The sequence below is a fragment of the Stegodyphus dumicola genome, chromosome 12, assembly GCF_044657685.1.
Source record: "Stegodyphus dumicola isolate Sdum_Otavi_A_Nest chromosome 12, ASM4465768v1".
Taxonomy (NCBI): Eukaryota; Metazoa; Arthropoda; class Arachnida; order Araneae; family Eresidae; genus Stegodyphus; species Stegodyphus dumicola.
The window spans coordinates 30,353,505-30,371,458 of NC_140779.1; the positions used below are offsets into that span (position 1 = coordinate 30,353,505).

Genomic DNA, 17,954 nt, shown 5'->3' on the forward strand with positions numbered 1-17,954 from the left:
TCTTTCACAACGTTTTTTAACAATTAGGTACGAATAACTTTCTTCGGAAAGAATACAAACACAACCTTCCATCCATTGCTCCTTTCAAAGCGACATTTTGCATGAAAACAAAACTGTCAAGTAGCAGATGATAATTTATAGTTTAAAAAATATAGTTGAAGTTTAAAAAAATCAAGCAGATGTTTTTTATATCAAAGGAAAATCGTCTAAAAAATGTGCTAATAGTGTCTTCGTGCAACATATACTCAAAAAGTACTTTTCTTTTTTTCCTTTAAAAATTCATCATATTTACATTAAATACAGCTTGCTACTATGTTTTGTTTTTATAACATTTCCTTTGCCAATTAAATAAATAACAAACTGAGAAAACTTATAAAAACCAAAACTAATAAAAATGAGAACTATACTCTATTTTTTAAATATATTTTCATTATTGTTTTGAACTACTTTGCTTATTGCTTATATCACATTCGAATACTTTTGGAAGGTGAAAGAAGGAGAAATTAAGCTGAGAAAAATGACATGTAATGAAATTGACGTATTTAAACATGCATGGATTTATTTGGAAAAAAAATTGAGAATAAAAGTCTCTCAATCCTTTTTGAAATTCAAAAATATTTCCATGTAAAATAGTGGTGGCGCCATCTATCGACTAATGATTAAAAACAATATTATACGTAAATATTTATACATGTATCCATAAATCAAATGTATTTTAATTCTTACGTTTATTTTTATAAATCAAATATATTTTAATTAATCATTTTAAATTTAAAAATTAGCAAAGGTAACACAAAGCTTATATTTCACCATGTTTTTGTTTGGTAATTACGTTTTTAAAACAAATGTACTAAAACTGTTGTTTTGGTGCAAAAAAAATAATAAGTTTGGACAGAAATTTTCTCATTCTTTTTCGATATTTATATCATTTAAATTTAAATAATTAAACGCCATGGAAATAATAATACTTTCACCTAATGAATATGAAGAATCACGTAAACATTTCGAATAAACAATCACATACAACGTAAAAATCCAACAAAATTTAATATTTTTATCCATTCTATTTACAACAGTAAAATATATCACAATATCTTTTCCAACAAAAGAAGAAAAGAAGAAGTATCTATTTACAAAAGTGATAACCAGTATTTGGAAACGTAAGCAGTAGCTTATGTTAGTTTTCACCAGATGTCGCTGCAGAAGAATGAAGATTGTGCGCAGTTCTATTTACAAGCAAAGACGAGAGAATGACCGCCGCATCTGTTCCGAAACCGATTAAGATGTTTGTTTTCATCGCCTTCCGCCGAGGCCTTGGAGAAAGCTTCCGAAGCGTCCGCCGAGAGAGCTGTAATAAAATTGATATTTAATGAAAGATGACGTCATAGTGACGTGAGACAAATTTATCAAAATGTTTTTTTCCACGCATTAGAATATGCGTTAGATTAACGCGTAACGATCGCATAATTACATTATGGCAGTGAGTATATGATTAGCTGAACACGTGATAATTATACGTATTCTCTTCGACGTTAATACTGGAGATATTTGCGTTATTCTGATTTAAATAATAAAACATTTCTGAATTATTCTTTAAAGTTACCGCAATTCCAAATTAATCTTGGCAACGGTTTTACTTTACTCAGTCAACAATCACTGACATTTTTAATGCCAAAACTTATAAAAATGAAGAAATATGGTTATGCTTGAATTCGAATTTTAAAACAGAAAGGATGGTTTTAAACAATGGGATTACAATGATTTTTAACACTTTCGTTTACTTTGCATGATATTTTTAATACCTGATAATAAGATGTTTGCAAGTTTGAAGTAAGAATGTTCAGCTAGTCGTACTTGAATTTGTAATGCAAAGCAGCTGTTTTAATGTCTGATAATTGATGTTATTCATGCATGCTATATGTATGTTGAAATTCTTTGAAAAATAATATTTTACACATACCATCTGCCAGAAAATGATAGAGATAAATATCAACTTTTAGTTATATTGATAAAAAAGACACCTTGAAAAAAGGGCAAAATAGCATGTACTCCTTAAAAATATTTAAACAAAGCAGGCTTTACAAAATTTCATCAGTTTGACCACATCCAGGAACCATCATGAACTTCCCCCCACATATATAACAAATAGAATTAATTTTACTGTTGATTTTTTTAATACGGTATTGTTAAATTTAATTAAATAAATTTTCAGCCATACATAAAAATATAAATAATAAAATTTATGTGTTATTTGTTCATCACAGTCCACAATTGTGAACATGGTAGGATTGCATGTAATTGCATATTATACCCAGAGGGTGTATTTGGTATACGAATAAATTTTTGCATTTTAGGGCGATGAATTCAATTTCTTTCACGAATCCATTCCATTGGTTTTATTGTTAATAAAATTTTGTTTTTGAGGTATTTAAAAGAATTTTTAACTATTTGTATTGAATATGTTTGCAGATTATGACGCAGTTTAGCAGGATTTATTATCAGTAGTTACTGTTTATTACAGACATTTTATAAGTTTTTGTTATACCATATATATTTACTTACATGTAGATAATCTTACCCTCTTGCGAAAAGCGTTATCTAGCTTGACCCATTTTACTCGTCTAAATTTCTCTGCATATATTTTTTTCCTCGCTTTGCATAATCATATGAATAATATACTTCATTTTTTGGAATATTTTGGCATTTTAGGGCATCTTTTTTTTTTTTTTTTTTTTTGGTTAATAAAGTTTTTTTTTGAGACGTTTAGAATTTTAAACTATTTGTATTTAATATGTTTACACATTATAGTTATTGAATTGGCGCAATATAAACGAACATCGTAATTTTGTAAATTTTATTTGTTTATATTTTATATCGCATTTATTTTTATTCCATATGCTTATAAATGAGCGCGTGTAATGATTTAGAAGTTGTATTCTTGATAAACACATTCTTGACATGAATTACATAGCTTTATGAGCGTAATATCCGCACCCGCTATGGAACACATTTGTGCTGTTACCACATCTATACAACGATTAATTTAAATGGAGAAAAGAGCAACAAGCAAGAGCACAACTGAGAATCAGAGCGAAAGAATGCTACGTATCCAAGATGAAACTCTCATCTAGAATGATTGTATTTTGATTGGTTAACTTTAATGTTCGATTTGCAAATTTGAAATAATTATTGGCTGAATCGCTGTGTAAAAGTGCGATATTAGCTTTATGCAAGTATCATATGACGCGGATTAAATATGAAATGACGCAGTTTCAACAGCGGGATTTTAATGGGATTTTTTTTAACCGGATGTATTATCAGCAATTATTGTTTATATTAAGCAGTTTATCTGTTTTCTTAGGACGAAACAAGAAAATTACAAAATTATGTTACGGGACTATAAGAAAGTTATGGGGCTATCGGAAGTTAAAGTTAAAATTCAATTTTTTTTATCTTTATATATACGAGGGCCATCCAGGAAGTAGATTACGTTTCCGTCTGTGTCCGCTAGGGGCGGGGCTAGCGCGGCCATCTTGGGGTCAGAGCGTTGCGCAGCTCAGTCTGCATCTAGCCGTGCTAGTGAGAGGTTCGTGCTGTGCTCCGTTCAGATACTGTGACGGTTTGAAATGTCTGCGTTAATTGAAAATCCCGCGAGCTGCGAGGTGCGCTCAGTAATAAGGTTTCTGACTGCAAAAAACTGTAAACCGATAGAAATCTATCGGCAGCTTCGTGAAGTGTATGGGGACAACATTATCACTGAAGGTGGAGTGCGTCAGTGGGTCATAAGATTTCAAAATGGCTGAACCAATGTTCACGACGAAGATCGAAGTGGGAGACCCAGCATAGTGACCGCCGAACTTCTCGAAAAAGTCGATGCTAAAGTCCGTGAAAATCGAAATTTCACAATAACGGAACTTTCTTTGAGTTTTCCACAAATTTCGCGAAGTTTGTTGCACGAAATCATCAGCGAAAAGCTTGGTTACCACAAGTTTTGTGCAAGATGGAAGGCAAGAAGAGGTAACGAAGTGGTTGAAGGCGCAGGCGGCCGAATTTTTCGACGAAGGAATTTCCAAGCTCGTACATCGCTACGATAAATGCCTTAATTTGTATGGTGACTATGTAGAAAAGTAGTATTTGAGTGTGGCTTTCATCTGTATATAATAAAATTTGTTTCCTATACTTTGTTTATTTTTTTATTCCAAAACGTAATCTACTTTCTGGATAGCCCTCGTATAAAAAGATAAAAAGTAAGAAATTTAGAACCAACATTTTACAAAGACCAGAAATTGAAATCATAATTGATAAATTTCAAATAAACATATATATACATATTAAATATTACATACATTTACAAACATTACATTTTAGAACATTACATATATATAAAAATATATGTAATGTTTTAAAGTGCATAGATGAAGGCAGTGGAATTTTTAACAGCTTTCGATATTCGTAATGGCTGAGCAGATCGTAGTGGCTGAAGGTAGTGCTAAGTGGAAAAAGCATAATGCTGCATTTAGCACAATTGAGCTTGAAGAATCACAGTCTTTATTCTTTACGCATATCAAATCATTCTTTTGCAGACAAGATATTTCTTAATTATAGTTGGGTATAATAAGTTCCATTTTAAAGTACGACGTCATCTTAGGCAAATAAGCAGTAGCGGGGAAAAGTAGCGTCTTGCCAGCAGGAAAGCGTAAGCGAAAGAGACCGCTGTAACTCAAAGGAAGAATTTTTTTTTTAATTTTATTTTTATTTTTTTATTTTATTAAATTACGGCAAAGCACTCGAGGGCTATCTGCCTTAAGGGAGGGATGCCTTTGTGGAGGACTTTCTAAGGGAAACTGGCTCGCATACACGTTACACATGGGGAAAACCACGAAAACCCGCATGCATCCAGCCCGTTCGCGGGATTCGAACCTCGGACCGAACTACCAGTGTTTAGCGACGTTACCGCTCGTCCGCTGGTGGGCCAAAGGAAGAAGGAAAGTTGTCGATAGTTTCAGTTTGAGTTTGAGAAAGTTTGGGTTTACAATTATTTGATTGGTCAAGAGGTATCTGCGTTAAAACGTTACGTAACATGGAAGGATCTCAAATTTGGAGAACAGATAAATTTAGGGAGGCATGCACGAAATCTAGAATGTTAATATTGAGGTCGGGAATTATTTTTTTAAAACAGCTATCGTATTTTGTTACATCTTACACATACAAATGTATAAATATATAATGACAAAATATAGTAAAATTATTTAAAGGAAGAAATAATAAAACTAATTAATGTTCAAATTAATAACCAGGTCCCAAAACATTTTAATAAATTCTATATTAAAAAGGCAGGAATTAATATTTCTTTTTAATTTTTTAACTCTTTATGGTATGATAATATTACCTTAAACCTTAATGGAGGATTGTGAAGGATGAAACTTTAATGGACCTTAATGGAGGAGGGTAATGGAGAATTTTGAAAAGTTGAGGAATTACTTGTAAATAACGTAATTTTGTAAAAATGTATATTTTATCAATGCTGAAATCTTTCCTTTTACTAATGAAGAGTCAAATCCTTTCAAAAGCCTCAATTATAGCTCGAATTGAGTGAAGATTATCTTATTTTTCTAATTTCATTACCTTTAGCCATTATTTAGTTAAAGTTTTGATTTAACTTGTAACTTCAGTTTTAAATAATGGAGTCTAACACAAAAAATTTCTTACAACGGTTCTCCACTATTTTCTAAACCAAATTCAATTAAAATATACGAACTTTTATTTTAAATTTAATTTTCCAAAAAATGTTTTTCAAAAAAATTTTTTCAATATTTTGACATCTTTAGTAGTTTGCAACATCTGTTTCTACAAACAGTAGCAGCTCAAAATTTTTACTTTTTACACATTTTAATGCCTCACAGTTTGCAACATTTTTGCACACAAAACAAGCGTTTTACATTTTACATTATTAAAATTTACAGCATAGGTTTTTACAATAGCTCTCACAGGTAGCAACTTTACACTCAACTTTACATTGTATTAGCGCCCTCTATTTATACAGTTAGCAGTAAAAAACTACTCAACTTCACCTAGTTTAGCAAATGCTAGTACTTAGAAATTCAAATATGTAGATCTAGTTAAGTTAAATTAAAACTTACTATTTACTTGCCTGTTTATTATTATTATTATACATTTTGATAGTTGTATATAGTTTATTTTAGGTTCACTTGCATATTAGTGCTGGGGAAGTTTCCAGTAGGCAAGAGTTTCTAAATTACTTTAGTTTTCCTAAAACATTTGGTTTTCTACACTGAATTGACATTTTATTAATTTGAATTCTAGCCTTTTAATTGCTTTTTTCGCAAAATTCCACTATTTAATTTTTTTTTTTTTTTTTTGGTAATTCACAACATTTGGTTTTGCTTTTGGTTTTGAATTTTACTTTTACCCTTGCCTATATGGATAACGAAACAGGAATTGAGTAATTGAAGAGTTAGGTTTGGAGGCAACTTTCCCTTGATAAGTCTGTCTCCTGTCTGCTCAACAATTATTCACTTATGCAATTATTTTTTTGGAATAATATATTTTCTAATTAAAATTTAATTTAATACTAGCTTTATACGATAAGATACGAAAAGAGAATTTTTGTTATATATATATATATATATATATATATATATATATGTGTGTGTGTGTGTGTAATAATAAAATTCCATAGTCAAACTAGTAACTGTGACTCGCAAAGGGAATATCGGGGCTTTTTCTTAAATGTCACGACGCAGTAAACTTCATACAAAAATTTATTAGTAATTCTTTTTATTTACTCCGGATATCTGATTTTTGTAACTGCTATTTCTCCTGAATAATAATAAATGGATCCTTGTTTTTTAAACTTATTGTCTGATTATTTAAGCTACGACTAAAGCTGATACATCACATGTGTATATATGTGTGTGTGTTTGTATAGTGCAATAAAAATTAAAGGTGCATTAATACATTAATTCAAATCTGATATTTAAAATTTAAAACCTTTACTATGTTTATTGAGAAGTGTACTTCAACACGAATATACCTACGAACAGATTAAAGCATTCTATGTAAAAGAAACTTAATTCATTATTAAAGCCATGCATGTTATTAAGACTTGAAAAATGTTGTAAATGTAAAAAAATAAAAGTTTGGGCAATGAAATCTTGGTTACTCGACTAATTAAACCAAATCGCAGCAGAAAATTCGTGCCTCAATTCTGTTGCATTCCGACCTTAAATGCAAAGTTTTCGCTATTTTAAAGAACGTTGGATTTAAATCTAAACTTATCCTTAAATTAAAAAAAAAAAAAAAAAAAAAAAAACTGTGATACGATGCTCTAAACGCATTTTACAATTTTACTACTATATTACACGGAATCTTATATATTATATCTGTGTATCTGCTGTACAGTTAATACATGAGTTCTATTTTCGCACACTGTGTGTTATTTATAATCGAGCATTGTTTGTTTTTTCTACAACAGGAATGCAATAGTGTTACTTAAAAAACTTTAAAAAAATTAGAAATGACAATTCTTTTGCAAACATGACATTATTATAACTTGATTTCTTATATACACTCTTTGTTTCATTGAGTATCAGGAACACTCCGACTGGAATTTTTACTAGGAATGCGTAAGAGGTTTTGTGCTCCATTGCGAAGTAGAAATTATTGTAACAAAAACCACATTCTCTCAGAAAGGAAACGATGTGACATTTAAAATAAATTTCAGACCATTTGAGTGAAACATAAATAAGTCACAATAAACTTACAATGGCAGACCACCTTCACCAGAACCGCCTAGACCTCCTAGACCCTGGATGGTATAACCGCTGAAGCTTCCGCCTCCGCTACTACCTCCGAAGCCACCACTACCACCGCTGGAGTAGCTTGAAGGTCCTCCAAAACCTCCACCGCTGCTAAAAGGAGTGGGTCCTGGTCCAAATGAAGATGGGCCGGGTCCAAAGGAAGGGGGTCCTCCACCAAAAGATAAACCAGAGGGGCCACCGAAGCTACCACCTCCTCCTCCACCTCCGAAGACTGGGATACCTCCTCCAAAAGGTCCACCTCCAAATGCTGGATGTCCCCCACCAAATCCGGGGGGTCCACCCAAACCGAAGGGGACAGGGCCGCCTCCTCCACCGAAGAACGGGAAGGGCCCTTGGCTGAAAGCCGGGGTGGAGATGAGTAATACTAAAGCTGTTGCCGTCCAGAGGACCCTCATAATTTGTACCTACAAAAAGACGAAGATAAAATAAAATTAATAAAATTCAAGCATGTAAAACTTCAATCGCTTCTTAGTATCTACATTTTAGAGATGATTTTTTTGTTAATATTTATCTATTTAGTTTTCTGCGTTTATATTTCCGTAAACCATTCTATATTTGTATGTAGTTGATGCCTTTCTCTTTCTTATATGAGCTTTTTTCTCCTTTTTTCACAAACTTTATAATATATATTGTGGAGCATGAGGTGTTACGTAATATTTTACATTCAGAAATGCAACCAGTTAATTTTAGTGCCAGAAATCGAATCCGAACACAACGAATGGTATTTAATGGTTCTTTATTTTCGGTCACTGGTGGATTATATATATATATATATATACAAGATAAAATTATTAACAAAAGAAACCCTTTTCTATCGAAGCAGTTTTCGTGGAAAGTCATTTGCTGACAAGAAAGAATTCTAGGCGCACTTACTCAATGGTTTTGTTTCGTTTGGTTTATCTGATTATGGCAAAGCACTCGAGAACTATCTGCTGAAGGAAAGGGATGCCTTCGTGGAGAATTTTAAGGAAAACTGGCTCTTATACATTTCGCACAGGGGAGAAACTACGAAAACGCCCATGCAGTCAGCACGTTTGCTGAGATTCAAACCACGAACCGAACTACCAGTGTTCAGCGACTTTACCGCTCGGCTGCTGGTGAATCCCTTTATCAGTGAACTGGTGACAAAAGTGTTTGATAATAATATACAAAAGTTGTCTTCTGGTGATAATTGCGTGAATAGCATGGGTTCTTATTTTCAATAATTTCCCAAAGAAAATATTAAATAATATTAAATAATTATTAATATTAATATTAAATAATTTGAAAATGAAATTTGTTTCAATTAATAAAGTTCCTTCTTCTGCTCTTTTATGTGTTATCAAACTCACGCAACTTCATGAAAGTGCCTAATAATTTCCGTTATTCACTTCAAAAACGCAATTTTAAGGCTGCTGAAAAATATAATATTTCTTGAAAAAAAACATTCAGAAATGTATTAATTTTGGTTTAACGTACGGAGAAAAAACTAACAATTTCCATAAATTTAAACATTATCATGAATTTATTTATTTTCTTTTCTTCAAAATTATTCTATCACATTTCATAGGAGGGAAACTATATCCAATCACAATGGAAAATTGGATAATTCTTGCCTGTTCGCAGTTTTTCAAGCTATAGCAAAGTATTTAGAAAGATTCCAGAATTTCTGTTTTTTATATGTTTAATGGTAAAACATGTAATAAAATTACTGCTTATATAAAATGATGTTTTGAGTTCAATAAATAATCAGATATTATAGTTGGCACATTCTTTTCATTGCATCTATACTGAAATATGGCCGCCCAGGCAGAAAAGTGGTTACTGACTCTGACTGTCGTGGCGAAGAGCTTGGGTTCGAATCCCGGAGAAGTCATGGACGTAAATTATCCATCCCTTCGTAGGCCATTGCCTATAACGGTTAATACCCGTCATTGGATAAATAATGAGATATGAGATGGAAAAAACTGTAGATCTGGTTTTGGGTACTACGTTTTTCATTTGTGCTTAGACCTTTATAGTAATAAAAAGGCCGTTTTCTTTACTTGCTTGAAATAACTGATTTGTGTGCAAAAACATAAACTACAACGTGTATTTGTGTGTGTATTTAATTATGGCAAAGCACACTAGGGCTCTTATCTGCCTAAGGGGAGGGATGCCTTCGTGGAGGACTTTCTAAGGGAAACTGGCTCGTATACACGTTACACATGGGGAAAACCACGAAAACACCCATGCAGCCAGCCCGTTCGCGGGATTCGAACCTCGGACCGAACTACCAGTGTTCAGCGACTTTACCGCTCGGCCGCTGGTGGGCCATAAACTACAACGAAATGCTACAATATGATAACGGAAACATATATTAATGTGGCTTATAAATGATTGTCTGAATACATAATGATACATGCTATTAACACCTCACTTTATTCTGTCATATACTAACAGAACTGCTGCTAAATAATATTTAAAATTTTTCAGCAACGTATATTTAGAATATATTTAATTAACGTTTGGATGGTCTGCGAATAACAGAATCGGCTAAAAATGGTTCATTGATCTCGATTTAATATTGAATTAATTAAGAAATTAAACTGAACCTTAATTTTTCTAATTACGCTTCATCGCTTGTTAAGGAATATTAAACTAACAAACGAAAACACATTCACTTGTATACAGTGCAAATTATAAATTAATTCTTCAGTAAGGATGGCATTAGAATTTTATTCATCAAAGAACATTATAATAGTAACAGTAACAATTTGACAAACATGTATTACAGAAAAGTTGCGCATGCGTAAGACAGAGCTGGTAGTTTTTACATTTACAGCCCTGAAAAAATAAATATGAGCCTTGTACTGTCTTTTGTTAGTTGCTTTTGGGAGATATCAACTTTCTAATATTCTTATTTTTGATTATATTGATCATATTAATAGCAGCGCAATATCAATAACTTTTACTAGCCCAAGGGTGGAATTTGTCCAGAAGAGCTATTTCGTTTTGGCAATTTGCGTTTACTATAAACGGCCTTTCAATTTTCAAATTGTTGCCACCAATATTAGACCCCTGCAATATATTTAAAAAAATCAAATATTGAAGAATCTGCATGAATGTATGTATGTATGTTTTTCGCATTGTAAATAAACAATGGTACCTGGAGATATCAAATTTTGAATAAAGTGGTCCTCCACTCGAATATGGGCAACTGGAAGCCCAAATTCGGAATTTGTTTTATTATCTATTTCATATTTTATAAAGCTTTAACGAATTTTTTATTAATTAACTCAAAGATTTCAAAGTGAAAAATGGCAACACTGTACGAAGGAAAAAAAAACCTTTTAATCTCCAGCGCGCGAGGCTGTTTATCGAAAATTCTAAAGCTATACTCTTTCTAAATTATTTTGTGATATTGTTGTTGAATTGAATTTTATGGTTTAACTGAGAAGAACATGATATTTAATAAATAACACATAAGAGGTTAAAAAAAACCGCCCCTTTAGGCGTAGTATAAAATCTGAAAGCTTTCAGATTTCTTTTTCTCAATTACCATTGCTTGTAGTCTTTCACAAAAATATTTTCTAAAACTCTCAAAAAAGTATTTTTTCGGATTGTAAATAAAATTATTTTGAAATTTTGCTATATATTTTGCTATATATAATTTTGCTATGCCGTTTAATCTAATCATAAAATAAAAGTAAATGAAGCTTTATATGAAATTTGACTACAGTTTTAGTTAATGTTTCAGTATTAGTGCAATTGTGAAGAAAAAGAAGCGAGTGAATATTCTTCTCTCTTGCGACTATATATTTTTATGACATATGTCTTTTCAATTAGTGCTGAGCAGCAGAAATGGAAAATTAGTAGTCATATTTTATTAATTCTATATTTGAGTCTTTGATAGTTTTGCGACTGAGTGAAGGCAAGAAATATTTTAAATTTCGCTTTTAGTTTTCTTTAGTTATATATATATTCGATATATGTTTTATTTTATTATCAATTCGAGTAGTTACTTTTATTGAATTGGTAGCTAAACCTTCACAGTTTTAATAATGTCTAATTAATTGTAATTTTTCTTATTTTGTACACGACTGTGGAATCAAATCTTTTAGCCAACAGAACAGACGACTGAGGATATAATGAAAAATCTTTTTGTATTATCTGTCGGTAATATTAAAATTTGTATTTGTTTCTAACTTCCAGAACATCTAAATTAATGTCAACTTTTGCTACTTCATGGAACACAGGGGTAGCGTAAAACGTTAAAAATCAGGTAAAATTAAAGTATTATTTTTTCCTCGTAACAACAAGAAAAAAGTTTAATCTAAATAATTTCATATCCGTTAAAATTTCTTTTAGTTTCGTAGTTAATATTTCCTGCTAATGGAAAACTCTAAGCAGACCTGTACAACTCGCATTACTTGGCAGCTGAAAAAACGGGGTTTAATATTTAGTCTTATTACTCATTAAAAGCCTTATATAAAGGCTGCTCATTAGAATAAAATTTAACCATAACCGTAACTTTTAGGTTTTGTTTCAATATTAAGATTATTAATTGTACAGAATAGGCTCTTCAGTAAAGCTTTGCAATTATCATGGAAAGCTTCATGTTATGATTCACTGAAAACTGAATTAGTTATTTTAAAAATCAATTCTTTCCTAGGGATTTACTTCCATTTGTCTTTGATGCCTAGAAAAATAAGCTTAAAAATTTTTGTACGATGTCTGAAAGGAATCATACCTTTGAATTATGAGGGAAATAGGCTATATTTTCAATAAAAATCCTCCTAAATGGATAGATAGCAGTTGATCTTAAATTCAGTTTGGCCCATAATTGATTTTTCTTTTATGCATACTAATTTTATTCACTAATTTCTCGTAAATATCTAATTTAAAACCTTAAAAGTTATCCCTTTTATGAAAATAAAATGTATTCTCATACATTTGTATTCTCATATAAATAAAATGTATTCTCATACATTTTATGTATGTATGTTTTGTATCAGAATCAAATGAAATTTTTTTAATTTAAATATGAAATACATTAACACACATAATAAACTTTTTGCAAATGCTTATAAAATGCACTTTTCTTGATTCACGTGCTCCGGTGATGTCCGATTTTAAGACTTATTAAAAGGCTGTGCTTTTCTTCTATTTGTAATTGTAATTTATATTAGGGACGCATTTAACAAAAATTGATATTTATAAATAATACATAAAAATAAATAAAAATATGAAAACTTTCAGATTCTATATTACGCCCAAACGGGCCTTTTTTTCCATTTACAGACACATACACGTCACGACAGAATTTGGGCTAACACCATATTAGACTAAAAATATTTAAAAACAGCATATCTTTAGAATTTCCGATAGACAACGTAGCGCGCTGAAGATAAAAATATTTTATTCCCTACAGTATCGCCACTCCTCGCTTTGATATTGTTGAGTTTTTTTAATCAAAAATTCGTTAAAGTTTTAGAAAATATGAAATAGACGATAAAAACAAATTCCAAATTCACGCTTCCCATGTTCGGATGGAGGACTAAGTTATTCAAAATTTGATGACTCTAAGTACCGTTGTTTTTCCACAATGCGAGAAACGTACATACATCATGTAGATTCTTCATTATTTAGTTTCTTTAAATATAATACAGGGCGATAATACTTGGCGACAACAATTCGAATAGTTATACAGACGTTTATAATGATTCGACGCAAAATGCCGTTTCGAGATTAATAGCCTTTCTGGGTTAACTAAAAAGATTTGAATACTTCTTGGCAATTTCTGAATGAAAATAAAGCAAAGAATCGGATTGAAACAACAATATTGTTAATTAATTTTTTGCAATTAATTTTAGATCCAATTTTAGTAGCATTAATTAAAAAAAGTCATTAATAAGCAGAAAAATGTTTTTAAGGTTAATTTACGTATTACTGTTAAATATATCTATTTTTTCTGAAATGAAATCAATATCAAAGTAATTTAAATTTTAGAAGAAGAATAAATCTCAGTATTTCTTAAACTAGTAAACGTATAATAAGTATGATAATTATTAAAATATCGCAAAAATTTAAGAATAGCTCTGGTTAAGTATTTTTGCAGAATTCCTTTAAAATGGAAATTTAATTTAAATGATAAATAATATGCAATAAAATATAACATATCAAAAAAATTCAGTAATATACGATATGCACGCAATATTTCAAAGTGCCAATAAAAAAGAAACATTAACACAAATATCCATTTAAATTTTTGGATCTAAAAAATTTATGCATTGTGAAATAATGATTTGTTTTAAAGAGTTAACAAGTATTTAAAAAAAAAGTTAGTTAAAAAGTTAAGCATTTTTTTTTTTTTAAATTTTGGTGCAAATTTTGAATAAAACTTTATCCTTTTCAAGAGTGATCACACACAGATCCCTGTCTTTTCCAGGAAGAGAAACATTTCTGTTTTAGAAATATTATTTTTTATAACGTTTTAGAAAGTAATCATTTCTATTCAGATAAAAGTAATTATGAGAGTAATTAAATAAGACTAAAATTTGGATCACCTTTTAGAAGTGTTTTTATTTAATATTAAACAAAAGATTCTGCTGTTTTCCCCGGCAAAATGTCTTTAAAACATTTCAAGTAATGTTTAATTAATTAAAGTTTCATTTATTTTTAATTCCAACTACCGAAAATTGCAGAATAATTTCGTAAACACATTACTTTCAATAAGTAAAATAATAATTCAACATTTTTCTCAAACTGAAGTTGATTTTAGATACAGTTTAAGCTTCTAACTGAGAATCATATTGAATCCTAGATTTGCAATAGCTATGCTGAAAAATAAACTGAAATATTATATGTCTTAGATACACGGTATTTAATTTCTGAGTGTAAAGTTTCAGTAAGCATATAAATATTATATGAAACATAAGAAATGAAATATATATCCAGATATTATTTGGCAGATCGTACTCACCTGTTTAAAGAAACTGGGAGCTTAACAAGTTTCGAAACTTCTATGAATCGTTTGCTATCGTCCGCAGCGAAATTTCTCTTTATATAGCACCGACGATTCAAAACTAGAGCATCACATATTCAGGAGAGTAAATCTTTAGAGGAAGTGAAGTGAAGAGGAGGAGGGGTCGACCTATGGAGTAGCTTGCCCCCGCTCCGACGGAGGGTTGCCTTTTTTGCAGGTGTAACCCACTTTGCAGCCAAGACAGCTCCAGGGTTGGCGAGGATTGATGAATATGGAGTGACAACCCCATTTGATTCTTCCTTTCTTTAACTGGAAAGAGAGTGCTGTCGTTTTCAATCGGGTACAATGTATGAAATGAATTCTTAAAATTTCGTTCCATTCCAGGCCCATTCTTGAAATAATATAGAATGAGTGAGTGATATTAGTGAAATAGACCTTTGAGGTCCAAAAAAGAGAAAAAGATCATAAATTTTTGAAAGATTCTTTAGAGGTTTATTGTATAAACAAACAGGAATTAAATGACCTTGTTCACGATCCCATTTATCAAAATGTCTGACTTGACTTCAGGTATCTGAGCCTAATATTGTTAATAAAAAAGGATGACATTTCTTAGAAAACAGCTTAAACGTTAATGGTTTCTATTCCAGACCGAATTTGAAAACTTAACTTTAGAATAATGATTCTTTACGCTTGAATGCCATAGACTCATTACTTGAGGTTTCATTGCATCTACACAATCCGGAAAAACAAATGCTATTGTATTTGACCGACGTTTCAAATACAAGCTTAAAATCACTATTATTATATAGCAGAATACAATATCCGCCAATGCCATTAATTTATGCTGCAGACGAAAGCATTTCTGATGAAAATGTGCAAATATTGTCAGCCCTATGAATTACAAGAAGCAACGTTTCTTACGGCATAGCTTCCGATCCGGCATAGCCAGCGAATAAAACTGATCTTAGAAGCCTACCAGTGTAAAAAAAACCTGCTTGGTTTCCAAAAATCACACACTTACATTAAAAAAAAAAAAAAAAAAAAAAAAAAAAAAAAAAAAAAAAAAAACTTGAAAGGTTTCAGATTTTAAATTACTTCCAGAGGGGCGTTTTTTAAAAATATTTTGTGTTTTACCTTTATTTATTAAATATCATGTTCTTCGCCCTTAAACCATAAAATTCAATATCGCAAATTAATTTTAAATTGAGTATATCTTTAGAATTTCCGATACACAATCTCGCGCGCTGGAGATAATTTTTTTTTTTCTGTACAACGTCGCCATTGCTCGCTTTGAAATCGTTGAGTTTCCTAATGAAAAATCAGTTAAGGTTTTACAAAATTTTAAAATGATTATAAAACAAATTTCAAATTTCAAATTTGGGCTTTCAGAATCCCATATTCGCTGTAGGACTACGTTATTCAAAATTGGATGGCTCTAGGTAACGCTGTTTTATCACAATGTGAGAAACATACATACATTTATGCAGATTCTTCATCATTTAATTTCTTTAAATGTAATACATGGTGATAATATTTGGTGGCAACAATTTGAAAAGTGAAACAATGCAGAAAGTGAATCAACGCAAAATGCCAAAACAAAATGTATAGTCCTTCGGGGCAAATTGCCCCTTTGGATAAAAAATTCAAATTAACTACATATACCACAAGAGGAAATTCTCCAAGTTTGAAAATGATATACGGGAATCTTCTATCACATTTTCTGCCAAGACTAGCATTTTCTGTAGGTATTACCAGTTATCCTATCTACGGACTACCCACTCTAGTTTTAGTAATAAAAGAGAGATTTAAAGCCTATGACTGCGGTGCTTCTTACCAGCATACAACCAAACTAGAACAGCTATTTAAGAATAGGCATGTTTAACCATCTCATTAATGTGAGTTCCAGCATTTATTAAATTTTTAGTTAACAAGGTAAACATTATCCAAACTGTAATAAATCTTGAATATTTAAAAACAAATATATTTTTTTCTCAATTACCTTGTAGAGACATTAGTTCCCTCCCCCCTCCAATTCAAAGGGACACCTGTCCAAGATGAGCTATTAATTCCGTTTTGGCACTTTGCTTTCATTCTCAATAAACGGCGAATCACTTTTTAAATTGTTGCCAACAAATATTAAAACCTGCATTATATTTAAAGAAATTAAATAATGAAGAATCTGTATTATTGTATGTGTGCTTCTCGCATTGGTATAAAACAACGGTACCTGGAGCCATCCAGTTTTGAATAACGTACGTCTCCACCCGAATATGGGCATCTAGAAGTCCAAATTTGGAATTTGGAATTTGTTTTACTATCTATTTCATATTTTGTAAAGCATTTGAGCTTTTGATTAAGAAACTCAACGGTTTCAAAGCAAGCAAAGGCAACACTGAAATATATATATATATATATATATATATATCCCCAGTGCGCGAGACTGTTTATCGGAAATTCTAAAGGTATGCTCTTTTAAATATTTTGTGAAATTGCTGTTGAATTGCATTTTATGGTTTAAGTGCGAAGCAGATGATATTTAAAAAATGAAAAAATAAAAGTAACACACAAAAGTTAAAAAAAGGCCCTTTTGGGCATAATATAAAATCTGAAAGTTTTCAGATTTGTTTTATATATTTATTTTAACAGGAGACGTGAAAAATGTGCAGTGCCCTCGCCTAGACTCGTACCCTGGACCTCTCGAATACGCGCCGAGTGTGCTACCATTACACCAGGAAGGCATGTTGGAATGAAGGAGAAAATGCTTTATATACTGCCTCTTTTAAACGGTGACTGGGTATTAGCAGACCCAGCCTCCAAATTCTGGTGCTGACACCACCTTTAGTTCACCTTCTGGTGGTTCATTAACTTTTAGTTCGGGCGCCATTTTTTTTTTGGAAGAAAGATACGCGAAAACTGTGCAGTACCCTCGCCGGAACTCGAATTCTGCACCTCTCGACTATGCGCCGAATGTGATACCGTTATACCACGAAGGCATGCTGAAGGAGCGAGAAAATACTTTATAACCTTAATACTAATATAAAATTAGATGAATTTTAATTATTTGTATTAAAAAAATATAAGTATACTAGTAGTAGTAACATCTGCTAAAAATTGCTTTCGAAGGGGATAAAAATATGTGAAGGAGTAAGTATGAATTAGAATATTAT

The 17,954-nt window shown here is 31.2% G+C and overlaps 1 protein-coding gene across 1 annotated transcript; it reads right to left on the bottom strand.

Annotated features, from left to right (window-relative positions):
- Window positions 1-1,028: 1,028 nt before the first annotated feature.
- On the bottom strand, window positions 1,029-14,933 carry LOC118189500 (uncharacterized). The gene is made up of 3 exons (XM_035360119.2): window positions 14,785-14,933; window positions 7,785-8,245; window positions 1,029-1,348 (listed from the first exon to the last, which is right to left on the bottom strand). The coding sequence occupies exons 2-3, from the start codon at window positions 8,234-8,236 to the stop codon at window positions 1,294-1,296; spliced, it is 507 nt and encodes a 168-aa protein (XP_035216010.1). The 5' UTR covers window positions 8,237-8,245; window positions 14,785-14,933; the 3' UTR covers window positions 1,029-1,293.
- Window positions 14,934-17,954: the final 3,021 nt, after the last annotated feature.